Source organism: Hyposmocoma kahamanoa, unplaced genomic scaffold, assembly GCF_003589595.1.
Source record: "Hyposmocoma kahamanoa isolate Upper Pololo Valley unplaced genomic scaffold, ASM358959v1 100021, whole genome shotgun sequence".
Classification (NCBI taxonomy): Eukaryota; Metazoa; Arthropoda; class Insecta; order Lepidoptera; family Cosmopterigidae; genus Hyposmocoma; species Hyposmocoma kahamanoa.
In genome coordinates this window covers 9,910,121-9,938,016 of record NW_020653200.1, presented here as the reverse complement: position 1 = coordinate 9,938,016, position 27,896 = coordinate 9,910,121, and the positions used below count along the sequence as shown (strand labels likewise).

The window sequence follows — 27,896 nt, the reverse complement described above, 5'->3', positions numbered from 1 at the left end:
GTCGCAGGTGTTGTGTCAACTCAGTTGCTAAGTTGCTGGACTCTTTTTTTAATAATTTACAATAATCGCCTTTTTGTACAAATTTAAGAACTTATTATTTTTTATTGTATTCGGTATCATAAATGATATATTTACTGTAACATACAAAACTTGACCCTTTCGTCGCCGACCGTGACTCAATACAAAACTATTGTCTACACTTTATGTAGGAAAAAGATGATGTTGTTGTTTGGTCTTTACCATAGTCAATTTTTGTAGGTTTAGTAATCAAATATTCTTCGACTTCACTAAATTTGTACAAGTATCTTTCAAGAAATAAATGAGAAAACCAATAATTTAATTAACTAATTATTTATTTTATACAAATTCCGCTATAATACATATTTACAAACATAAAAACGATTTCGAGATTGTCACATAGTAAAAAAAAGCTTTGAGCAGATCGGCGACGGCGCCGGGCGGCCCGCGGCCGCGCGGCCCCGACGTCGCACGCGCACCCGCGCCTCGACACTATTCTACCCTATTACCTACCCTAGGATATTGTTAAGATGCTTGAAGTAGCAGTGGAGGAATTGTCACTTCTGTTATCAATCCATAGATGCTCTCGATCTTGTCGTTGAATCAATTTCAGGTGCGTTGTTGAGTTACGAAATAAATTAGTACGGAGAACGGTTACTTGGTTTGTCGTTATCTAGCGCCGGTATCTAGTACATGTTACGAATGAAATGAATAGGCAAATATTAAATCACAGCATATGCTTTACTATAAGTGTATGTACCAACATAAAATAGTATTATTGTTTTAGAATTACCTACATAATAAATTATTCGCGTAAAGTAGGTACTTAGGAGGAGTATTTTGAACCCCACTGTTACCTCAAGTTACTTTATATTGTTCTAAAGATGAACGCATTAAATGATGGAGGTGATGAGTCGCGCCTTGAAGTTTACTATTCTCTCGGAAGTTTGCGCGATGCGGAGGATGAGGTCTTGAATGAGGTTGGCAATGCCGCGGTTGGCGATGATGAACAACCTGGTGATAGGACCGGGAACGCCCTCGGTGAGGTTATCGCCCTTGGCGCCGCCGTTATCATCGCCGCCATCGACTGTAGCACCGGCGTCTCCTGAAGACGCACCCGATGATGATCCTGCCACCAGCTGAAACCGGGAGTTCTAATCAACCAACTTATCTCACGCTTGTTTTGCTCACCATGACTTACACATTTAAATCGACCAAACAACTTCATATACATATCGATTTAGTATTATTCTTATAAGCATACGTGCAAGAAAAGTTAGTAACTATGTTCCCTACTGGTACAATACCGAAAACACTATAATGTTAAAAAGTATAGTTAGTATTATTAATAATGAAAACTTCACAAACACGAAATTACTTAATACTTAGTAATTAGTACTTTTCGGGTGCTGTTTGTTATCTACAAATACAGCATGAAAAACTGCGATATAAGATTCTGGACCTACTATTAAAACCTAAATCTATGAAAAAAACCAGGAGTGGAACCAATATTCATCTCCGTATGCTTTAATTTACTTTGTTGTTTAGCTATCTAAATATTTGTTAATTAATTCCTCAGCATTGACGAGAGAAAAACTACATTATCTTAATCTGAAGGAATATTATGTTACAAATATTCGCTTTGCATCAAGCAATTCGCTATAGCATGAAAATACTAATCGTTTGTTAGGTTGACTTATTCGAATAGATCAAAGATACGGTTTATGTTCTGACCTATTCAGTAGATCTATTCTGTACTTTTAAATAAAAACTAAATCTCTACTTGCACTACTTAATTATTCTACAAAACTACAAATACAAACAATAAAGGGTGAAGGTCTGCTAGCTGTCTCCATTTACAGGCTGCAAAATTCTAGTGCTGCAAATCTACATTCACTACACGTGTACGGGCATAATAAGGTGTTCGTTGTGTTGGCGTTTCGGATGTACTTGTGGATCGTTCGGGTCCAGGGATGCTGTGTGCGAGGCGGTGAGACCAACGTTGAGGGAATCGGTTCCGGCGAAGAGACGGAATGCCGTGCCGGCTGCGCGCGCCATCACTTCAGCTGGACGCTGCAAACCAAACCTTCTCATTCGCACCACCTTCACATGCACTACAGTCCCTTTCTTCCAGCACTTTACTACAGACCTTGGGATAATCCACCCGTTCTTTTCCAGTAAAATCGTCGTCCTCAGGGTATTTTGTATACATGTTGTGTTTTTGTTATAGAATATATTGGTATTGACAATTTGTAGTGTAAACGTAAACGTACAACAATCGTTATATGGATTATACGAGTAAGTATATTTTGTTATGTAAGTGTGTGTGTCTATAATGTAAATAAATAAACTTACTCTGACTATGTCGAATAGGAAATTGCCCGAGCCGCCTCCGGAAACACTCGCACTACCTTGAGCTCCAAAGGGTAGGAATCTGGAATGTTCCAAACAAACCACAATCATCATTAGTAATGCATTGCAGTGCATTCGTAACTTTAATTTATGCCACGCAACTGTTACATGATCTCAGACACTAGTAGTACTGCATTCGCTGGTAGAAATCAATCGTGCGAATTGAAAAGTACCGTAAAAACTAGTATAATAATAGCGTGCACTCGTTTTCAATCTATTGTTCACCAATGTTCGAGATATTACAATGTCGGGAATAAGCGGCTGATCCGACATATGCATGTAGTCCCCATTATTGAACGGTGACAGTAACTAAAAATAATTACGCATGCATCAATTCTCAATTAATTTATACGTTCAAAATGTACAAATAATCTAAATTTTTATAAATCAACATCATTAACTGTGTAAAGAAGTATGATGCTGACTTTGCTGACTGCCCCGAAGAATTGTAAAGAGTATAAGGAACCTTTACTTACTGACAAGCAGACTACTGCATGTAGTTCAATTTCTTTGAAGACCTGACGAATATTTATAGTTATTAAAGTGCTTAGTTTGTTAGCATAGTCTGTACCTCTTATTTCTGTTCTCCTCGCTGTTATCAGCGTCATCGAGAGTGATCTCATCGATGCTTGCGGAGTTGGTCTGCGCAGCGGTTTGCTGATCTTCGCTCGCTGCGGGTTGTTGGTCTCCTTGACCATCACCGAATGCTACTCGTACTTCCGCTTGTTGGGACTCCGCACCAGACAGCAGTTGGTTCTCGTCAGCAATGGCATTCTGGAAAATAAAATATTTTTAGTGACCAGTATCGGATTGTTTTTCGTGATAATCATGCTCGTGTAATGAAGGGTGGTGTCGTCGATACGGTGAAATGGCGATGACGTTGACGATGTCGAAGGATGAGCGAGCGGTCAGCGCTGCACTGCCGTCCTTGGGCAGGCTGGTGTTAGTGCGCGATATTGCGACGCTCATACCGGCAGGAAGAAAAGCGCCCGCTTGCGGCGGCGCTCGGGTTCAGCAGTGGTGCTGACGCTGATTGTCGTTGAGACCGATGCGGTTGTGTCTGAAGAATCTTCATCGTCTTCGTCATCATCGTCATCTGCGAGCTCGACAGTGCCGCCTCCACCTCCGTTGTTGCCACCACCGTTGCGGTTGCCCAGAAACGCTCTGAGCACTACAGGCCCAAGCGTTTGCAACAGCATTCCCGTAATCTGCTGTACCTTCTGTTCGATAATCTAGAACATACACCGCCCTTAGGATACCGACGACATTCGACGACATTTCTGAAATAAATATGCTACTACTACTGCAAAGCTCGCAATAGCTACTACTCTACGCTGAATTACCATTTTCTTTGTACAAGCAGTGCTTAAAAGCGAACCCCACAAAATAATTGATCAATTTTCAAAAAGCTTATTTGTAGACCTTTTTATGTTACCTTTTTTCTAGGTCGAAGTCGTCATTGTGACCAAAATTGCACCAAAGGCAAATGTTCTTATTACACACCTGTTTTTTTTAATGTAGGTACATAGAGCTGCAATGAAGGTTGTAAAATGCTTCTTGTACTTAAATTAACACCTGTATCCAATTTTATTACAAAAAGATGCTTCTTTTATACCTGTGTCAATGTTGGGAACAACTGCCGGAGAATTCCGATAGTGCGCTTGTTTCGTTCGCTGAGCTCGGAGCCGGGGGCGCCGAGGTTTAGCGTTGCCAAGGTCTCCTGAAAAATACAGGCAAGATCTCTTAATAATTGCTTTTACAAATACCAATAATAAGCATTTATAAAATGTCATGACTCTCTAAAAGGTCGCAGTCTCGTTCGCAGAAAATAATTATATATAAACCTTGAGTAAGTAGTAACTATGGTAGTAACCATAAAATATAAATAATTATATAAATAGTACTCCCTCAAAAGAATATGAAGTTACGCAATTATTTTTATTGAAGAATCGTTTGTAATTAGGGACACGCGACATTATAACAATTCAATGTCTTAGGGCGCACTGACCCGTGGATTCTCATATTTTTGGTCGAAGGTGCTCAAAGTACTGGTCATTTTTTCCTATTCAAATCCTAATTTGACTATTGACAGATAATTATGTATATTTTGGTATGACGAGGTGTACCTTACAGCGATTCGTTTCGCAGCCCGCACGGCTGGTTGAGTAAAGGGGCCGTTCTTACAATGTAATAAAAGGTAATAATATTAGCATTCATTAAACGTTTGTTATAAAATGTAAATGAGATAGATAATTCTGCATGAATTATTGCATTTATTAAAACTTTAATAGGCAAACAGCGTGGCGAGCAAAGACCAGGTTCCTCTTCTTGTTAAAGATTAGTATTCAATGGTCAGCAACAATTGTATGGGTATTCACAATACATTGCACAAACCTGTGCACTTGCAGCGGGTGCGATGATTTCAATAATCTCGGGTCTATCGTCTGCGGAGGCAGCGGGATCAGGGTTTGGTTGAGGTTTGGCTTCAGGAACCGGCTCCGGATTGGGCGCAGGCGCCGCCACAGCCGCAGCCAACGCCGCGCATATCACAGCTAGATACACTGTCGTCCTCATTCTGTTGTGTAATCACAATAGTAGTAGTCTTGATGGTTGTATCGAACTGTCCGCTTCAACTTTCTATTGGCACCTGTGAAAGCAGCAAACATCTTAATTTACTTGAAGATAGATAGAAATTGATTCGATCATATTTCATCGTTTAATTTTTAGTAAAGTCCAAGACCAATAAAACCAAAATATGTTATTAACATTACATATACGTAATGTTGAGAGATGTCTCAACTATCAATAAACTCATAAAAATCACCAACTCGGACCCGCACGACCATGTTTTTTGTGTGTATGTGTTGTTTATTGTTCAGTGTAATATTAAAATGTTAATGTTTTAAATTTTATATGCAGGTCGCGTATGGGAGATTGGGCAAGGCAGTAGATACAACGCCAGTGCGAGGTGACTGTCGACTTTAACGACCGACCTTTGACGGTACGAGTAAGTCACTTTCATTGTTGTGTTAAGTACGACATGAACCTCTGACGCCGTTTTGACATAATTTTCCACAGTTGCCACTAAATTGGCAATTCTTGAAATAGTTAAATATTTATAAACCAAGTAGGCATAATGAGATATTGAATAGATCACTTAAAATTTATTAATTGTGGTTGAATACTTTTTGTAGATGTTGGACAAAATATAACGTTATAATGACCTTCGCAGTCGAGTGGCTTGCACATCTCTGAGGTCCTGGCTTTGATCCCCGGCTGGGTCAATATAGAAAAACTAACTTTTCTATAGTGTTTCTGATACCGTCATTGTTTCCGATTTCCATAACACAAGTGCTTTAGTTACTTTGGGATCCGAGCAATGACCTAATATTTATTTATTTATATTTAATTCAAACACAGCGATGGCTTTAACTTCCTAAAAATAGCTTAATAAGTTCTGCGTTCAGTGGAGCAGAGTATTATATATGGGTATATTATGTACCAGTACGAGACGAAAGGTAGAACAGGTCTACGTTTCGAAGTAAGAGGTGGTTAATGTTGCACGTGGTTTTACCCACTGTTACTTAACAACATTAACTATTTCAAAACGGAGTTGTTTCATAATTTCTTTAATTATAAGCCCTATAATGACGCGTTGTAACTCATTATCATTCAAAAATTGTATAATTCGTGCAATACTATTACTGTTAAAATTTATGTATATTCAGTTTTGATTATGTAAAGAATAATGGTATTCTAACGATAATTTCGAGCTGTATTCAGAAAAAGAGATATATCTGTCGACGACGTACCGCAAGATGATAAGAAAATATGTTTGTCGTTGGTATGTGTTATACTGGTGTTGCAAGACTCTTCTTTCGTTTAGAGCGCTTAAATTTTAATTTGTTTAGTTAAATTGTCATTGTCAACCTATATTTTTTTTTTTTATTGAGTGCTTTCGTTTATTTTACAGCCTTTTTAAGCATGTAGTACAGGTATATTCGTGTACCACATTAAACGCAAAATAAATAATATCATAGATATTTATTTTTAATTCTCGAAATTGCGGACACTGATGTTAATGAGCAGCTGGACAGTCTTTCTTTATTGTATATATAAATATTTATTATATATTTATATTTTATATATTATTATATATTTTAAATTTTCCAGCAGTGGACAGAAATAGATTTACCTACCCACTCCGGCAAAGACTTGCATGCATCAAAATTAGTCACAAACTTGAAAGGTTCTTTTTTGAAAGCAATGCATACATTTCCGAGCTAAGAAAAGTAATTACAATAAATTATTATTGATTGTAAGGCGAATATGTTTAAATTCGCTGACCCAGAAATGAAGGCCGTGGGTGTATAGTTTAGGTATGCAATAAGTAAATGAACGGAAAAGGTAATGACGAAAATATAGCGCCTATCTTATAATTTGACGCTCCATATAACATTCTAATAACGAATAGGTGGGCAATAATGACCTTTTAGATTTCGTTTTTACAAACCTGTCTGTATGAAACTTCAAGGTATGCAGATAAATATTTATAGGTATATGCTTAAGGCGGTCGTACCTACAGAGAATTTATTTTTGGATTCAGATTCTAGATGGTCCTATCTAACAATTTGGTAATTGAAAATGTACATTATATTGATTACATTTAATTGGGCTTCAAATACGAACTCGTATCTTCTGAGTTAAAACTAGTAAGTTATTAAGTTGCAATGAAATTATTCATAGCAACTTAATAACTTACTAGTTTTAACAGTTGCAATATAAAAAAAAACTTAAGGAAACAATGTTTCTCATTGTGAGCCTATGTAAAAAAAATATTATGTACCAAACGTTTTTTATGTACTTTTATAATCACAACTGAAGACTTGGCTCATTGTTCTTTGCTATTTGTTAATGTTCAGATCGGTATTTATCTGTAATTTTATTAATTAGTTATATTAAATGCAATTATAAGCAATTTGCAGAGTTCACGTGGTAAAGCGTACACGTGATTTAAATTAGTTGTTGCCAACAAAAGAAAAGACGGTGTAAAGACAGCAACTATGAAAGATCTATAAATGTTTTATTTATTAAACAAAGCATTTCCATCTTTATGATACCATGACAATACGTGTGCTATTTATTATATAACTATACAGATTGTCAATATTAAGTGTCCTAGCGATAGTACAGTTAAAAATTACTTTAAACAGGGACTTGTCAACTTATGTCTCAGCGTGACGGGCGCAGTGGCTGTGCCCTCAAATCTTTGCGATTTAATGCTCTGAGTGACACTGTAACTGTTATGGACAGGCGTGTATTTACCACCAGGCGCACGATTTGTTCATCCGGTCACTTTATATTATAAAAAAAACTCAAACTTAAAATATAACGCCTAACGATTAATAATTTAAAAAAAAACAAAACCATTTAGGTAATGTTTACTGAAACTAATACCATTTATTTATTGTACAAAATTTTCCAATTCATTAAAATAGTTCTTCAACTTCAAATAGTTTCGATATTAGTGTACACTACATTATAACGATTACATCGACTTATTTCATTATAGGAATGAAAAAAATTAATACCTTAAGTCACATAACTTTTAACGTAATAGATGAAGTTCTTTTGGGAAATAACTTAGGTTCTCCATAAAGAATTGCACCTACAGTTTCAAATATAGCCAGCTTCATAGCACCTTTTAATCGTGATCGGTGATTATCTCTGAGCTGTAGTTTACGCCTGAATTTACATTAGCAACTGTAATTCGTGTGTCAGGTGGTAAGTGCACTAAAGTTACGCCATCGCTGGCCACTGATCTAGTCGCTTGATAAATCAACCCCACTATACTGCACTTACTTTAACCAGATGTATGTTCTTGTTCGTATAAACGAAATATTCCTCTATCAATAGTTTTGTGCCGTAAATGGGAAGCGCTTATTATAGTAAAAGACATCTTGATGTCCAATCGTTGCATCAAGCTACAATGTTTTAATATAGCCTTATATTTTGTTTCACGATTATTAAGATTGCTATATTAAGTAATATTTTATCTTTTTTTTTTTGTAAATAATTATTTTTAACGATTTGAGCGTTCGTTTCCATGACTTCATGTACAAGTTGCGTTTAGCTAATATTGCAATACCCATTTACGTTTATCTTGTTTGCAATCTAGAGATGTTGCGAGTGATTTCTACTTACATTGACAAAAATAATAATTATACAAGTAAGTAATTGTTTTGTGGCAGTACTGACGCAATTTCTTAAAAAGCTTTGTTTCTTTGAATAAATTTTGAGATAAACAAATATCATTGTGTAATACATCGATATAATCAATCGATAATAATACATCGGCATTCATTTAAGGCTATTACGTATACAACCTGTGCTTTAACTTCGTATTATATGCTTCTAATGATAAGCTAATTCAATGTTGATTGCTTGGCTATAATCTATAGAATGGTTCAAAATCTGAGTTAAATTCGTGTCAAAGATCACAAGGAGACCTACCATTACTATTTGATAGATGTTCGTATTTGCGTAAAAAGTCTGTTTCCCGAGGAAACTGTTGCAATTATTCCTATATTACCGGCTACGCATTGTTGTCACGCCATGACATATTTCCGTAAACTTGGACGCAGGTCTTACAGCAGGTAAAATATTAACAATACAAAACAGAGTTTGAAACTCCTTATCCTTACGTAAATCCATATTGTTCGCGTTGAACATGCGCGGATGTAGTCTTATTCAGAAGCGATGATTGTTTTGTACAAATTACAGTCCACTTTGTTCTTTTATTACATGTTATATATGTCATAATGGTCGAATACAAGCATTCTCACGTAATACTTAATTTACACCATTTTGTAATGCTCAAGAGTTCTTCCTCTTCGATTAACCTACTTGCCAGAGTGATATTATCGCACGAGAAGATATCGAAAGTAGCACGTTTGTGTACCTAATATTATGTTAATTCCACAATGAATAAAGATGTTTATCAAAAAACGTATTATTGTGTTGTACGAACATTACATGACTTAATTAAATTGTATATTTGTTATGTGTTTCTTCTTGGAAAGAGTCCATTTCAATAATATTCTCATCGGCTTGCCTATAAAGTTTATTCTGCAATTTAATATTGGGTATTGAACCATTGTCTTGTAATATAGCACTTCCTATATAGTTCCCGGTTTGTCTTCCTCATATATTCCTGTATCGACTTACATTCACAATTATAATGTGTATAATTATGTATTTTTTATAGCTTTCTCCTTTCTTGTATTGAAATATTCATACTGCCCAATGTGTGATGTGCTCCGTTTCGCTCCAGTCGTCGATCACCGGTTGTTCTTACTTACCTATCGTGTGGTCACATTTGCAGCCAGAATGCTCTACTTGTGAAATAAGTAAATGAATCTGTTGCAATGTAATGTAATAATTGAAACGATTTACATCTGCTAAATTACTACACGAAGAGTTATAAAGTCTATCTAATAGATAATTAAAGACGGGAACAAATTGAGGCAAGTTATTAAACATCTTCATTTGATTACAGATGTATGCTTATTTGTATAAAAGCATTGACCTACCAACATGAAAGGTAAAAAATAGTTAACAACATTCCGTCTATTAGCCGTTTCAACTTAACTCCCAGAAATAAATTCGGATATTATTATAATATTTAGTTTACATCCTGAAATACTTTCCTGCTATATTATTGATTTCTTGATTTTTGTCATACCCATAATAGGTCAATACCTATATACCTATAAAGACAATTCTTTACTTATCGTGCTAAAGAAATATAAATTTATAACATAATTCATTTATTGGGCATGAAGTAGATTACATGCAATACCTTTATGCGGTTACATTGAGAAACGACAGCAATAAATATGGCTAGGTTTATGTGAGGACTCCATTATGTGCATTAGGGCAATTTCAGGCAATACGAGTCAAACGGACTGTGGACTGCGCAAGCGGCTCGTTTGGCCAGTGGACGCAAGAATATTCATAAACAAATGTTCCTTGCGACATAAAGTTATGTAGAGCTCATCTAAATTTTACACGATACATGATGCTGGTTTTAGTATCAAACACAAGGACATGATTATGTTTTCTTCACTTTTCGCTATAGTTACATGTGAATCGGTTTACAGCTGTGTAAGAAATAACTATGGTATGGTTACAGTGCATTTACATACGAGGTTTATTACGAATTTAAAATTAGAACACTAGAATTAACAAGTCGCTCTAAGTTTGGTCCGAAGCGGAGGTTGTTTGCACAACATCCTTTCACTATCGGACTTGCGCGTTCAGTGTTGAGTCATGAAGGAAAAAACCAAAAATACAAGGAACTAGTTGCCCTTCAGAGCAAGCTATACGGCCTAAATGAGGTTAATAAAGCTTTCGGCATTCTTATTGAATTTATTGATTAAAACTTTAAATTTTCTGGTTAAGTTCCGGGGAAATGTCGGACGTTACAATCATGAACCGTTCGACCGGATATTGTCTTTACTGTGATTAGCTTACGATGTAATTATTTGTCAAAGAAAAAACAAGCTGAACTAAATTGCTTTCTAATCGATGTTGGCGCATAAGATGTAAGTAGGAAGTTTGCAATCGGATCGTCGGTAACCTATAGAGTCCGGTAACAGTTGCATAAGTTGAATACAATCTAAGTAACGGTGATAGAGTTTGACTTCATTGGGGATCGGGAAGTGTCGCTGGCGATTTCGTATGGGATTATACCTTATTACTGGTTCACACTGCTCTACATGCTTCTAGATTAGTATCGTAACACGTACAACTCTTATTACCTGTTTAATTCAGTTGTAATCTCTTTTATTTTTTTTAACCTTATTTGTAATACAAGGTGTCTTGTAATTGGTAATTTTAGTACCCTGGCTATTGTTATACATGAAACCACAATTTTTATTTTATTCGTGAGCAGATTCAAATAACAACGGCCAAATTTAAATTTTGAAATATGATGCATTATGAAATTAGGTAACACGGTGCTGCCAGATACGGAGATAATAGAAACTTTTAAGAGTAACAAAAATTAATAAATTATTACCTAAATTGAAGAGTTTTTAAATGTTTTTACTATAACTGATCGACACTGGAAATTACTTGTTCATTGATATGAACAATTAATGTCATAATCTAGTCAAATTAAATATTAAATACTAGGAACATTTACCAACGACCAAGTAGGAAATATTAATATGAGCGTTATATTTGGGCTTGAGTAACTGAACGGTCCAAGGCCGTACGGGAAAAGTGAACCCGTTCGCATTGGGTGTGCCAGCTCAGTACAGGCTGCACCATCCACATGATATACTTATTTTTGGACAATCTTTTAAAGTGTTCTCATTCTTATTCATACTGCTCTAATAAGTCTACAGGTTACTCTTAAACTAAGACGTAATATAAATATTTCGTTAGAAGAATAATAATTATCATTAATATAGGTACAAAATAATATATTCAGCTAGCAATCGATTTTTTTTTACACGTTCCATTAGCATTTTCTGAGATAAAAACCATAAAGTAAATTGCGTTAGCTAAAATTTTTGCAAGTTCTCCAAATTGCTGTTTCTTATTATACTTATTTTAAGTTTTTGTAACACTGTAGTCACAGACGAAAATACGAAATAATTGCTTCCAGTCACTTGGTGGTTTTATGTCTATTTATAATTTGTACAAATCGTGGGATTAAAAATTGTATTCACGTTATCTACGTATCCCTGAGTTAATATAATTCTATATCAATTACTAGAATATTTAGTAATCACGAGTATGTGGACACTAGGGACATATTAATGGCCGCAGTTCGACTTTTGTGATGCGAGAGACAGGAAAAAATGTTTTTTTTTTCTTCGTAGCAATCGATACTAAAATTATTTATTCATATTGTTAATCGATGCCATCGTAAATCACTTGGTAATTAAGTAAATACTTGGCCTACATTTAATAAAAACGGGGGAGCTGAACTGACTTTTTTATTCGTGAAGTACAACCTGCGCTTACGTAAATTGCTGTTGGTCATCGCTCTTTCACTTTTTGTTTCTTTTAAAATTTAGATCTGTCATAATATTTTACCTTCATTATTACTTTAAAAACTTACATTTTAAATCGGTTATTATTTAATTAAAGCAAAATATAAGAGCCAAAAAATCGTTCGGTAGATGTCTTGGATACGGCATCTTGTAGGTAGACAATTTTGGTAAAAAGCATCAAGTTCGGTCGGGGGCAAAGTGCCGTATCCTTGTCTCTCACTGTCTGGCCACAAAATGGAATTATTGCCAATTAAAGCTGGGTAAGGGGAGTTTAGTACATTACAGGAGAAGGGGTGTACTTTTGATTCAGACCTTGTACTAGTTATAGACCTAGCGAATTATTTGAACTACTTATTCAGATTCCCATGCACTTGTTTGTTTTATGTTATGGGGAAACGTGTTCTATTGTTAATGTTCACATAAGGGCAAGAACTGGCCTACATGCTGCACGACAATTATTCATAATGTACGTATTAGTAAGCGCTTACATGTTTTTACTTGTAATGCCTATAGGGTGGGATCGACATTTATTCTCGGTCATGTAGGAGAGATCAATGTCTATCAGTATTTATTAATGCATTTAATTTTACTTTTAATTAAATGCATTGATGCATGCTTGGAATGAAGGGTATATTTTGTTTTTTAGGTTTTTTATGGTTGTTTATTTGTTAAAGTTATTTTATTCGCTTAGTTTTTTTATAATTACTACCAGAACAAACTGTTTATTGATCAAATGCTAACTTCACACATGTTGTCGTTGAAGTATCAAATTCTCGTACTTTTAATACACAAATAATTATTATTCGCTTTGGCAACAATATTCGCTTTGGCTACGATATACATTCGCGTCGGCTTTAAAGTAGTGCACAAACTAATAATAGTGCAATAATGCTATGGGATTTGAAAGAGTCATACTGTGCAATATTTACGTGAATTGGAAATAAAATTAGTTTCTGTAACTGTTTTGTGTTTTGTACATTTTGTTCAAGCCTCAAAGTATAATGGCATCTTTAAGATACCGTGTATATTATCATTAGCACAAATGGAGCGCACAAAATATAAAAAATACCTAAGAGCCTGTAGTGTGTCCGAAAAGTCGGTAATAATATTTAATTTGGTAATATGAGTACATTTTAGTATAAAGCATTGGTATAAAGCAATGGGTGAACTACTTAAACGGTCTGATTTTTGGGAATTATTCCCAAATATCTTAAAACTCTGGGATCCAGAAAAAATAGGTACTTGAATAAGTGCAAACACGTTTCATAAGTGTGAAGTTTGAGTTTGGTAATATTTGTCATTGATTAATTGTTAGTGAGAATGATGTGCACATTAGACATCAACGAATCACGACGACGCGTAGCGCGCGTAGCTATCGCTACGGATTTCGTATAGTTTCGATGATTTTTATTTTTACTTTTTTAAATGATTGTTTTTTAATTAATGCGGAATATAAAATAATAATTTGGTATAAATGCAGTACAATACAAATGTTTATAATGCAAAGGTACGTGTTTGAGTTGAGTGGAACCGGCTTACCTGTTTTTTTCGTAAACTGAACAGACTTATATAACCATCCGATAGAAAGATTCGTTCTTTAGCATACAAAGAAATAAAGGAGGTGTTTAAAGTGCAAACCGTCACTAAAGGCTAGTATAGTTTACATTGAGATATTATTCCTGATGAACGGTGCTCTTGCAACAAAGTAATGACCATATTGCCTTCTACAAAGTTGTTGTAATGAGCCTGGTTTTGGCTACTTATTAGAACCGTGCTTAGATCGGGGTCACTTACTAAGCTTTAACTTTTATGAGCAATTAGATAGTATGTTTACGACGTGTCTGTATTACACAGACTCAAAAACGGACGTTGCGTGGCTTATGACCGCTTTTGTGCAACGAATATTTATTTGCCTTTGTCGACAAAATGCCTTATTGTCTAATAATAATAACTCATGATGTTATCGTTTGCATAGGTTTAATAACTGTACTAAACATCCTCACGATGTCAGTAAATACTATTTGTATGCAAATAACTATTCACATTGCTAATTTACGATCACTCACTATTGATTTTATTGATGATCTTTTGACATGTATAAAATTAATTTATGACGCATGTAAGTACAAGAAAATCTTGTCGATATTTGATTATATAAAGACTCGGTGCAGTACATAATGTTTAGAAAAATGATGAAAATTTACAGATAACACATTATTCTACTGACCAAATTCGTATTCGATTAACCACATATCGCATGTTGTAAAAAAATTAATTCAAGTGTATCGAGGTCATGACCTCGTTCTCTTTTATTTATTACTATAATATGTGAAATGGCGAAATGTAGATTTTATTGCCCCTTTTTGTCTATTGCATCAATATAATATAAAACCAAAGCTCATGGTTAATCTATGTCTTGGATCCGTTTTGTTAAGCAATTGAACATCTTTACCAATGCCCGAGTTTCTCAAAACTCGGTAGATAAATATCATGCAAAGTTTCTTAGTGCCGGCGGTATATTGCAGGATGTCCTGTGTTGTTAGTTCACACATTAACCGGCACACATTCCTGCACATTGTGTAATGTAAAAGGTTGAGTTACTTTGAGTACATCATAGAAATCAAGGTGCTTATAGTATGTTACAAGTATGTTGCTCAGTTTTACACCTTCCCACATTTGTATATAAAGAGATGTAGCGACGATTGCTTGTCATACAGTCTACGTGTTATATCTATTGTAGCGAATATGCAGGTCATCAGAGAGACGAGATTATGTCATAGCAACACCTAAGGCATTCCTGAGAGGGCAGCGTGCTCGAAGTCCAGTGTATTAGTGTGCGTTTCCCCTTTCGCTTTCGGCCGACGAGCGGAGGCGGTAGACGGCGAACGGTGGGCGACCTCCTTCCGTACGCGAAAGTGACGCGACGTCACCAATTACGACGCCGGCAGCGCCCACATCTGGCCACAGCTGATATCATTCAGGCCTATACCTAAATTGGTCACCAATAAACTACAGACAACGATTGCAGAAGAGGACCATAGAATATCGCAAATTTCTTTTTTGTTAGCTGTTTTGTTTTAAAAATACTTCTTCACGTCGGCTTTTTCTATGTATAATGGTTATTTGCTCTTCGTTCGTGAGCTTTTAATGCTTAGGCTGCCTATTGTAGATGAATTATGAAACGCTATAGTTTTAAATTACGTTTTTTAATGAAAGTTAGGATAATGCCACAACTTGTTTATTTCAAGTGCGAGCAAAGCTAAGTACAAACGTACGAGGTCAAAGCGTTATATTTATTCACGGATCGATGTCACTTTTAGGCACGCTTGTTGATAATTGCGCAAATTAATCGGCGCACGGTGAAACTTGACGGTTTTATCATTAACCAGTGTCATTTAATTCGAGTGATAATTCTTTTTTCTAAATTATCGCTTTAAATTTATAATCGTAATTTTATGGTGTTGACCTTGATTTTTACACTCAAAAGAACCAGTTTAAGATGGTAACCTTTTGGATATATGCTGTCTCTTTGAATTGTGTAATCGTCTAGATAAGATGAATAAATTAATCAATACTTGCAACAAAATATTTTTTAACAGCTTCCATACACGTATTACTTATTTATGATGAGTAAACGATATTACAACACAGGAATCTGTTAATATTTTTTTAACTCATATAGAATGGTAAACATAAATTTTATGCAATACCCTTGACAAAGTTTTGTACTGTTTTGATAGTAATCAATTTAAGGCACCGAAGAATGAAGCAAAATTAAATTAAAGTCAGGAAGAACATAAGGTTAACTTGTTATTAAGTAATAACTTGCTGCCAGTCAAATTGAGCTTAAACACATATATAAAAAACGGTTTTAAGCTTAATTTCTCGCGTACAAAGAGCAAGGATAAAACCGTTCCAACTTTGTACAAAGTACAAGGTATTGATCAAGGTCTGTACCTTATATTCACATATTCCACTCAATTGCTGATTTTTCCGAGTAATTAAGGAAGTAGTTTGATTAATATGGATATGGTAAACTTATAAAATGTTATTTTCATTACTCATTAATTGATGGCTGCAATTAAAATACTGAAATAAATTTTGAATGTGTTTTTTTCACAAAATTATATTAACACGTACTCTAGAAAACAATATAATATAGTTTAATGTAATGAAACTATTTATAAATCTTTTTTTTTGTAATTCATGTTACTACATTTTATCTTAATTTATTTTAGAGCTAAGGCGAGTCGTGCCATTCAGCCAGTCTGGGGGCCCACAGTGATTCTTTTTGCCACGTAGCCAACATGTTATTATGTGCATTCCACGATGGCCAAGGGCCGATTTCTAACCGGCTTCTGTAATCCCTAAATCCCTATCCCTTTGAATGGTAATGGCAATGGTGTCTTTCTCTCTACTACTATAGTGCGTACTTGCCAGTGCGTCGCGACAGCCGTTTTATCGATATATTTCTGTCGTGGTTTGCACGATTACCACTGTCTCGTGTATCAAACCCGGAGCCTTATGTGAGGATGCGCGATCCTGTCCCATCCCCGTTGTCGTGGAATGCGGGGTCTGTATTCTTTTTCAGTCTGGGTGTGCGTCAGTTATAACACGCCTTCAGGTATTTTGGGTGTTGGCGCACCTGAATTCTACTTCAGCATTAGGAACCGAATTCGAATCCGTAGATCTCGTTAAGGTTTCTCGGTAAGGCTTATCTATTGGCAACTTGTGCGCGCCCAGTAGCTCATGATTGATTTTTACCACAGTGTACGGTTTAATTTATAAATTCCAAGTGTTTAATATTTTATAACCACTACGCCTACTGACGAGAAGTGATTTTGTTTGCATGATCGAGTGCGGGGTGCGTGTGAGTGGACCGTGCAAGGAAAGCGGTCGTGTGACGCAACTCATCAGGTTTCTGAGCCAACTTTATATAATCATGTAGTATGTAAATCTGTTAAGTCTGATGGTGATATCTACTTCAACCTATTGTGTCTATGCAAATTTATCCACAATATTCCCAGCGCTAGCAAACGCCACTGCAGTAAATTCTCATCATTTACCTGTCTTCATACTTTAATTTTAATTCTATTACTTCTATTCTAATACAACTTTCGTTTAGCTACCTACTTATTCCCGTGGGCACACTGGACTACTGTCGCTATTACTCAGTTGGAGACAAATAAATCGTTGATCCAGGTGAAGAGGGTATTATCTCAAAAACACAGATTTTTCAGGAGAGCAATTTCAAAGTTTCTTCTAGCATTATTTCAGACGCTATTGTTATTTGGTTCTCCTCACCTATATGTATTTAAAGCCGTTTATTTAACAGTATTTTCGAATACTTCTTATTCTTATTCAGTTCCGTAGTTTTGACAAAATCCTGACATTATTCCGAGAGGCCTATAATATTACCCTCTTGAACATAAAATATTTGTGATTCAGAATTTTAACTAAACTTTTCATGCTTAATACTTTTAAATGGAAGAACGAATAATATTCAATTCAATAAAACTTTGAGGAACATAGTAGTATCTTAAAACATTACTCTATACAGTAGATTACCGTAACAATTCAATGAAAAAAATATCCCAAAATAGGTATTTATTACCTTGAAATAATCGTCTTCGTTTTAGAATTCAATATTTTTAAAATACATTTACCTTATAATGAACATATGCCGTGTTTTAGTTTTAATACCCTGTTCAATGGACGACGACGTCTTGATGACTACGTCTCTGTGTGTAATACTGAATACGACTGTGTTGCTCAATGTAAGTTCAGAGATACTTCCCTACCTCCCGCGCCATTTCACGTCCGATCATTTCAAACAAGACCTTGTTTAGAAAGATCTCGATTTTTAGTACGTCTGCATTTTAAAGAAAAAAATTCAAACTTTTAAGTTGATACCAGCGAAATATGCATCTTTATAACAAAAAACAAATTTCTGAAAATCGAAGAATTTATATACACTGAAAAGACTTTGAATATACCGCTTAAGGTCTATAAAAAGTTTACATATAAAATGACAAATAAAACCTGTTAGAGTCTCATGACGCAATCATAAAAGTCACATAGGTCAGCTGTTGTAGATATTATGAGCTATATTCTATACATAGCTGTATTTATGCAACGATGGATGTTGTTATATTGAATTACATAAGAGTAAGTTAGTTAACTAAGCGTGGATTGGTCATAAAATTAATGATTTGATCGCTGCAAATGTATTGTAGTTATTTGATTTATTGTCCCCATTTATTTATTAAGAGATGAACGTATAGTTCTTTGATTTTTTTAATGATTTATTTTATAATTATCGGTTATGATTGTTCTGTTGTAAGTAAATAGATCTATCTTATTTGATCAAAATAATTCTAAAATTATACATGAATGAGGTCAGATTTAATTGTGTAATTATCTAAATACACTTGCGAGTTTCTGTTTCTTCTGATAATCTCACGATTGTCTTCGTAAGATTCTTGTAGAGTCTATTATTGTATAAATGTATCTTAAGGCCTATTATTATGTAATTTTTAGTTACGCGGAAACGTATAGTTCTCACTAAAATAAAAAAAAGGATTGTAAAAGTACAGTCTTTAGATTTACGAAGTTAAATTATTCAAATATGTTTCAATTTACGTAGGCAATAGTATTTACCGATTTTTTTTAAATATTGTATGTAAAAGTACTGAGTGTAGTCGCCAAGCACACATGTTTCTAAAGTAAACAAAATAATAGCGAGATGTGTGAAGTTCAAGATCTCGGCCACCACAATGTGACAATGGTAGCGATCAGAAGTTCATGGTCTTATTCAAATTTGTTACGTGTACCAAAACGGCAAATTGGTAGATAACGTGTATAAGTTATGCGGTAAAGTTTTAGTAATTAAATCAAAATATTGACTAAAATCGTTTTATTTTACACAGGTTAAAATTACATTTTAAAATCGTTAGTAACTGTTGAAAAACCTTGATCAAGTCTTTCAAAGCGTGACGTTTCCGACTTTGGGTCGGATTCACGTAGTTGCGCGCAAACCTGGTCGATGCTGCGCTTTGGCAATCTCCCGTCTTAGTCTTATTGTAACTAGTGGACTATCGAAGCATGTCTTCCTCGTACCTTCCTTTCGACCAAAAAACACACTTTTTTTATTTATAAGCCACACCACGATCAAAAGAAATTAACTCTCTATATTGCGTAGACTAAGTTGTATATTTTTTAATTCTTTATATCTATTATTTTTCAAATTATAAATATAAATTCATTTCAATTAGTTCAATAAACTAGTCTTCTCCCTGTACTATAAGGCTATATACATAAGCGCTAATTACACTGCAATTGACATACCCTTTAATAACTGTTGTGTAGTAATTGTAACAAATTAGAGCCAGCTGTATCAGATATACTTAGATATTTAAAATCGAAAATGTGCATTCGGATGAGTTTGATTCAAACTTTTTGTACGTCATCTTGCATAAATCAGGAAGTTATATAAATTGGGAGTACGTTTCTGATGTCAAGATGTCCAACAAATTGCGTTCCTCTTAAGTATGATTTAGGAAATAATTGGCAACATCTTTTGATGTGAGGATTAGTGGTTTATCTTGAAAAGGGTAATTGCAAAATGACGTGTACAAGATGGATGACTGGCATTGAAGGGTCATTTTCGTGTCAAAGTTACTGCGTTTATGAGTATGTTAATATGATATAGAGGCCAAAGTTGCAATTGACGTCTCATTTATTAAGTCTCAGATAGGTTTGGTTGATAGTTTAACCTTGTGTGAAACCAGATTTATTACAATATTAAAACCAAATCCGACAGCCATGTATCTTGTTTATGATTATGACTACCTCTGTAGCCGAACTGTTACCACGCTGGACTGCCACGCAGAGGTCCCAGGTTCGATTCCCGGACCGAGAGAAATATTTGTATGCCCTACATTTATTTCTCTCGTGACTTTGGGCGTAATTTATGGTTGTATATGTGATACAGGGATTCCCGAGGTGGGGCTATGAAAAGAAAAGAAATGATAAATCTAATTTGTCTTTAGGAGGTATAAATTGACAACGCATCTCGTTAAAGTTCTCTGCTTTAATCAATGTCTGTAAACAATGTTATGAGTTGTTAATAACCTACTTGAAACCATATTATAATATTGGAGTATTCACTCATGTGGACTAGAGCAGTGACATTGGTAATGGAAGGCTAAACAGTCGTTTAACAAGAGGGTCAGGTTGTCGTTTAAGGAGGATGCACGCGGCGTAGTATATACATCCAAGTTTGCGCAATTGCGTGGACGCGACCGAGCTCTTGACCCTCGTGTACGTAACAGATCTACGGAAAATATAGCATATTAAACTTATAAATAATAATAAATTCGAATAAAAATCCCGGTACAAATTTAGGAAAAAAATTGTCTGAAAAATTGTTTCAGTCGAAGCTATGACAAAATTTACAAGGCTGTGTGTTCTCTAAGTATCACAATCCTGTTCTATATAATATCAATATTGAACGGGTACTGTACCGGTGTGGTACCGATAATGTGGTCGTACATGAGGGTTTATTTTAAATCTTTTTTTTTCTTATAAAATGTGTTGGTAATAAGTAGTTTGGTCCCGCAAATATTTTGAACGGCTTTCTAAAGGCTATCTATTATTACATATACCGTTAAAATCTCCGAGAAACATTCAATTCATCATAGTAATTTGTTGCTGTGCTAAGCACAAATGTTTTTTATACCTCTGGTGCCTTAGGTGTTAACATCGCATGACAATTTCTAACTGCACATAAAACTATAATACTGAGATTAGCATCACATGTTACAACATAACGAGCACGAAAGATGCTATCTTTAAATACAAGGGCGTAAGGGGCGCACCTTACGTGCTCCATACAAGTTAATACGTGAAACCGTAAGTATTAATGAAGTATGAATAAAGTGTAGCGTATGATTGTATCAATGCGACGAATAGGTCGGGCGATATTTTCACCAAGAGCCGTATCATATTATGTGTACTATATGTTTTTTGTTGCCGGTATTGAAACCTTAGATGTACGTGCCGGTATTTATAGATTTTATTAATTTCATCAGATTAAAAAGCTTCTCAAGAAATCAATGAATTGGTTTCAACCTTTGGTTCTACTAAAAGAAACGAGTTAAGTAAAGTTCTGTTTAATTGGACTTTTTAAATCAATTTTAGCAGATAGATGGGAAAACCTTCTTTCGTATATAAATAATTAATTTTATATAGTTAAATTGAATCTTAACTGCAATGTAATATGGATTCACTTTATTAGTTACGGCCAGTAAAATGAGTTTTCGGTATAACGCAATTCAATAAACACCGGTCAAGAAAAATTTCAGTTACCTGTGAAATTAAATCGCATTTACAATTTTTTTCTGTAACTAATTCTTGTCGGACTAAAATAGTCACTGCATTTTCTGAAGAATGATGTCACATGCAATGCAGTAATTAGATAAACATACGTAGTTCTTACGCGAATGTTAACATTTACTTTGTTTTATTTGCACATCGCGAGTCAGTTATCACTAATAATATTATTGTGTCAATTCAGTTTATATTATTGTTTTATGTAAATGTGTCCGATTTTCCGATTCTTTTAAATTTATTTTTATAACGCACACTTTCCTCCGTATCGCGAGTGCCGTGGATATATTTATAAACAACCACAAATTACACCCAAACTCACGAGTTAAATAAATGTAGGCCATACACATATTTCTCACGGTCCGGTAATCGAACCCGGGACTCTTCGTGGCAGTCTAGCATGGTAACCAAAAGCCACAGAGGCAGTTTCAAAAGAAGAAAATATTTCTTTAAATTATTTTAAGAATAGCAAATGTTCTTTGTATTAGCAACATTGTTTGTTCAACAATGTTGATTGTATGAACAAACTGAACAAGACATCCTGTAAATAGTGGATTACACTTACGTGTTGCCTTCCTCAATATAAATTTTCTGGAAAAGCACAAAAAAATGTAGACTTAATTTCTAAATCCGAAATTAAAATTCTATATTTCCAATTCTCTTCTTCAACTTAGCTTTTTTCTATCCTTCTTAGACACCGTGTACATCAAAATGTATATAATATGTGAAGTAATTGAGCTTCAGACTATATTACAAAATTGACAACATACTTGTTTGGGCCTGAAGTATATTTAGTACATTTTAATGTATATTGGGCATATAGCACTTTTCCCATTGTAATTTGTGAGTCTTAGGAGGGGACACAATAAGAAAGCGTATCCATAACACAGACTAAATTGAATATAACCCAATTAACTTTAGATTATATTTTTCGAAAAAAAAAATCCTTATGAATCGAATATCGTTAAGTATAAATAGAGACCACAGACCACAGTGATAGAGACGTTGTTCACTATGAAGAATATTGGGTAAATAGCATGGATAGCATAATTTAATAAGACTATGGAAAATCCATACAAACGGAACCTAGCAGCGCGGCTTGTGCACGCCGTCGTCAGTCACGCGCCGTGTACGGAAGCATGATATAGAAAGGCGCGTGTGACTACCAGCGTATGCAACGCGAATTCATCTCGAGATACGAGTGTGTGGCTGCATTATTAATACTTTTGTTTGTACTTTTTCCTTTCGTCACCTGACGGTATTTGCTACTTAGTAACACAGTTAATTGTTACGCGTTGTTTCTTTTTGTTTATTTATTTTGCAGTAATTGCTGTATTACGTAATGGTTAATTATTAAGGTGCTCCTTGAAAACGTTTAAAAAACATTGTTAAAAGGGTCTGTGTTAAAACACTCTCAGCAACGTCGTGGGTCACAGGTGACCGTTGCCGAAACTCATTATTATTCATTGCGCTTACTACACACTCGTTTCGTTGAGAAATTTCCAGTCTTTTTTCTAAACTATGAAGGATATGTTAAGGTGGTTCTATATGTTTCTTCATGGTGAAGTAAATATGATGAATGGTTTAACCTTCGACAGGACAGCGCTTAAACTTAAATGGCTTCTTTGACCGTTTTTTAAATGCATATTTTCTGATTTATTTGTAATTTAACAAATTATTCCTACTTTATTGATTAATTGCATCAACACAGGTATATAATTAAAAATAAATAATATTTTGTAAACGGAAAAATGGAAAAGGAAATGTCAGATCAGAATCAGCACATGTTAATTAGAATAAGTAAGTGCTGTAATATCAGAGACAGGGCTGAAATTAAAAGCTGTATATCATGTAATTGTATATATGTATTGTATGTTAAAGATCCGGATGGTAGCTGAAACTTTGTAACTATTTTTTCTTTGTTGATCCAATAAACATAACATCACATTGTTTTATCCATTATACATGATGATTGACAAATACTTATATGTTAGTTATGTAGTTATGCCTGTTACATCTTTGAGATTTGTAAATTTGTTCGTAATAATCAATAATATTTCTTTCAAAGCCATCAAGAAATCGCATCAAAATATGCATTATCGACACAAAAATAAACTACTTCTACCTAGATCTAGATTCACTCTACATTCGTCTAGCCCTATACGTCGTGTTCACGAATATTTGTAACAAATTGTCTGATCTACATATATGATCCAATATTTAAAAAAAGAATATTTATTCGTAGACAAATGTTATATAATATTCTAACCAAAAGGAACGGTTGAAATATATATAGTACTCTTACTGTCTTCTATTCTACTTTGTTGAGCCCGAAAAGCTTCATGATGTGATTCTTTTACTATGTAACACCTTGTACCTACATCATCGTGGAATAAAGAATATTGAATGTGAATATGTATATAGTTGATAATATATAAAGTTGCATAATTTAATAGTAAAATGTTCATAAGTCTTGCGAGATACGAGAATGATTTTTGTGGTTTGATTAACAAACAAGTTTGTGAAAGTTGTCAATTATCAGTTGTCGGCTGTTAGTTGCGTATTTATTGTCGCATGGTTTGAATCCCTTACAAATATATACTATGTGACATGGGTGCGACAGGGACCAAAAACAGGTAGTGAACACAATCACAACCGTCGAGTTCCTTGCGTATTTTATTCACTGACACTGGCAATGGTCGCCGTTATTTTTACATTATTCTTATAAAACTGAATAGAATATAATAATTTATTTCATATTATCAATGCCACAATATTGCAATTATTATCATGCTGGTCTAAATACAACGAAGTCAAGTAAAACAAAATTACAATTGTTTCAAAGAAACTCATCGACACTGTAGATAAAAAAAAAGAAGAAAAAGAATTCATTATCCAATAAAAGGAGTTTTAATCGGGTATTAAACGTTTCGTTGTTTGTAACACTTTTCGGGTATGTGGGTAGATGTTCGTAGAATCGGGGACCTATCACCCGCGAAATTCTCGTTGCGAGTTCGGTCTGACACTGACACAAGCTTAGTGGCCGCTTTAAAGGAAATAATAATAATAAGAATGTACGTCGCACCGAAGCACCATACGTAACACCCAATCAACGAAGATCGACAATCCGATTGCGTTCTAATCAAAATTTCCATAATCATTCTTATACTTAACACGTAGTTAAATAACAACCGCTTTCATTGCAACTGTGAATCAAAATAATTTAATTTAGTGGCAATGAAATCAATTTCGATTAAACGTTTCATTTTTAAAGTAAATCTAGACCACCTCCTTGGCCTAGAAGCATGGTTTCGGTTTATTGCGAATATAATTGTAAAGAAAAAGTAAATTATGCTCTAGTTAGTCATTCGCTTAGACCAAAACAATGGTGATCTAAACTTTGACCTTTTGAAGATCGTGCCGACCGTTTAAGCGACCTGCAAGTTTTTAATTTTTAGTATTACGAATGTACTCGTAGTATGACAGTTAAACCAAATATAATACACGTATAATTTGGTTTAACTGTTAAAGACTATTAAAGATTACCGCATTATAAATTGGCAAGGGCCAAGAAGAGGGAAACTGAATCGTGGCGACCTTGACCGTGTAGTTAGCGGTCCAGCTGCAAGCTATCTTATGGTTGTTGACTCGCGCCGTTTTACCTGTCATGGAATTTATACCGCAATCGACTGTCGGGACATCAAATTGATGTGACTGCGACCGAAAAATCAATAAAGATGGAATTGGTTTGCCACCATTTAAAGAATAATCATGATAATCGTAATAAGAAATCTACCAATCGAGAACGGATTTAAAACCTACGAGGCATGACTTTACCTAACTAACCCTTTGTATGGCTCTATAACGTTATTTAACGAAATCAGAAGTGCCCTGCGGTGCAAAAAAATTTAGGTCGTGAGCGTCGGCTCGAAGAAATGTTATAAATTGACTTACGAACAACTCGAAACATCGAAATCAAAACCATGGTCGGTCGGCAGCACGTGAGAATCTAACCTAACCTAACCATTATGCGTCAATTATATACGACGCTAATACATTCTTAGTCCAAAGTCAAACTTGAGAAAACGTACGCGATTTCCAAGCTTCGTAACAAACATAATAGTATAGGAAATGAAACTTTTTTTTCGGATCTAATATTATATTTGTTTTTTCGAACAAACCAACGTTTCGGGTTCTTGGTTTAGTCCTAAGCTGACTGAGATGGTAAAGTCATCAACCAATTAAGTCTAATATTAATGCGAATCACCTTATTTTTTAGAATTGTTACAAAAGTTATTAATTAAATACTTCTCAGTCAGTCGTGTCATGCAAAGGGCCCGAAAGGTTGGTTTGTTTGAAAAAACAACTATACGCGATTTTTGTCCGAAAAATTGTTTAATTTCCCATGTGTAACAATCGCGAAAACCTAAAATCTTGAAACATAATTATATGTTTCTATTTTCAATATTCTTGTTTAGATTTTCTAAAGTCGTTGCAAATGCAGTGATAAACTGTTGAAGACACACCATTCATCCGATCAAATACCTTTACAATTTAAGTTGCTGGTAATTACCATAGTGGGTAAAGAAACTTAAGCAAGATAATATATAGAATGTCGCCAAATAGCACAACACAGGGATTGTTTCGCATAGCGAGAGGATGTATTGGATGAATTTCGCAAATGCTGGGTTATATTTTGTATATATAACCTTAATTTATATCATCGACTTTAATCGGTCCTGTTAAAGTGTTAATTACAATTTCATAAAATTATATTTTCCTCAGCGTGTATAAATGACCTTGTACTTGGGTACTTTAGTCTCATCTTCGAGTGACGTCAGAATTGTGACAATAATGGACGAACGAAGATATTGCATTGTAATAAGATGTTTTTCATATCGGCTATCAAGCATGCGTGTCGTGATCAAGCGTGGATAGCACGCGTGATGTTTTGTATTATTTTCAGAGAAAATTTTAAGAAACTGGTCTAATGAACTATCACCTCGAGTTTCAATGTTATTGAAATCGTTTTCTATCAGTCAATACTTGTATAGCAAGTGACGAAACCCGCCCAATGTCGAATGCCGAGGTTGCGTTGAGGTGTAGCAACGAACGCGAATTGCATTCGATTTAGTTTTACGGGTAATTAGTATTTGATATGCCACTAATACTTAAAAAATTATCACGAAACATTCAAAACATATTATTATAAACAAATGGGTAGAGTTGTCGCAACATTAATTGTGTCTAACTGAAATCTTCACAGACTTACTTTCTTCCTTGAATGACGCGTGGAATCCACATATCTTGGAAGATGGGTCACTGTGTCTGTTTTGGAAGCGCTCGCGCTTCACTTTCGATCTTTCATAACAGGCGGCGATGCGGAAACGACGCTTATGCAAGCGCACGCGCCGGTGTGTGTATGTCTGTTGAGGTGAGTGTGTGCGGGTACGTTACCGAGCTGGTGCTTGACGGGCGGCGGGCGGCATAGGCCGGTGACTGAAGTGGACACTCACGGAAGGCTGTACGGGCTGAAGCTAGGTGTAGCCGTAGACACGAGCGAACGGACCGAGCGCGCGCGATCGAGTGCCACCATGCGCTTGCGCCTATGCAGCGTGTACCGAGTAGCCACCGCCACCACCCTTCTCCCCGAGCCCCGCGGCAACACCGTCGAGCCTCTCACTCCCTTCAGCGGTCGAAGTCTCCCTATTACCACGAAATTAGGATTTTCCTTCTTTTGTATTACTTTAGCTTTAAGATTGCGGTCAAACTTTGCAACTGTCTCACGACAGACAATGATTAATGCTTATGCTGTACAAATAAAAGTTAAATGACGATAATTCTATGACTCATTAACTGAATATGAAACTACAAATTCTGACAATGTTTATGTATACTTCAGCTAAATAATTAATAAATCTATGAACTGAAATAATAATACGTAATATCTGTACGTAAAAGTAACTTGCCTAAGACGCCTACAATTGTTTTATTACTATCGTAGAACAC

The 27,896-nt window shown here is 35.0% G+C and overlaps 1 protein-coding gene across 2 annotated transcripts; it reads right to left on the bottom strand.

Annotated features, from left to right (window-relative positions):
• Positions 1-387: 387 nt before the first annotated feature.
• On the bottom strand, positions 388-27,478 carry LOC113228084. Of its 2 annotated transcripts, none has more exons than XM_026461236.1 (6): positions 27,345-27,452; positions 4,825-5,077; positions 4,046-4,150; positions 3,002-3,204; positions 2,374-2,452; positions 388-1,157 (listed from the first exon to the last, which is right to left on the bottom strand). In XM_026461236.1, the coding sequence occupies exons 2-6, from the start codon at positions 5,002-5,004 to the stop codon at positions 912-914; spliced, it is 813 nt and encodes a 270-aa protein (XP_026317021.1). In that variant the 5' UTR covers positions 5,005-5,077; positions 27,345-27,452; the 3' UTR covers positions 388-911. The 2 variants fall into 2 exon arrangements, with proteins under 2 accessions (XP_026317021.1, XP_026317018.1); XM_026461233.1 differs by having other exon boundaries at positions 389-1,157; positions 27,404-27,478.
• Between the last annotated feature and the right edge of the window lie 418 nt (positions 27,479-27,896).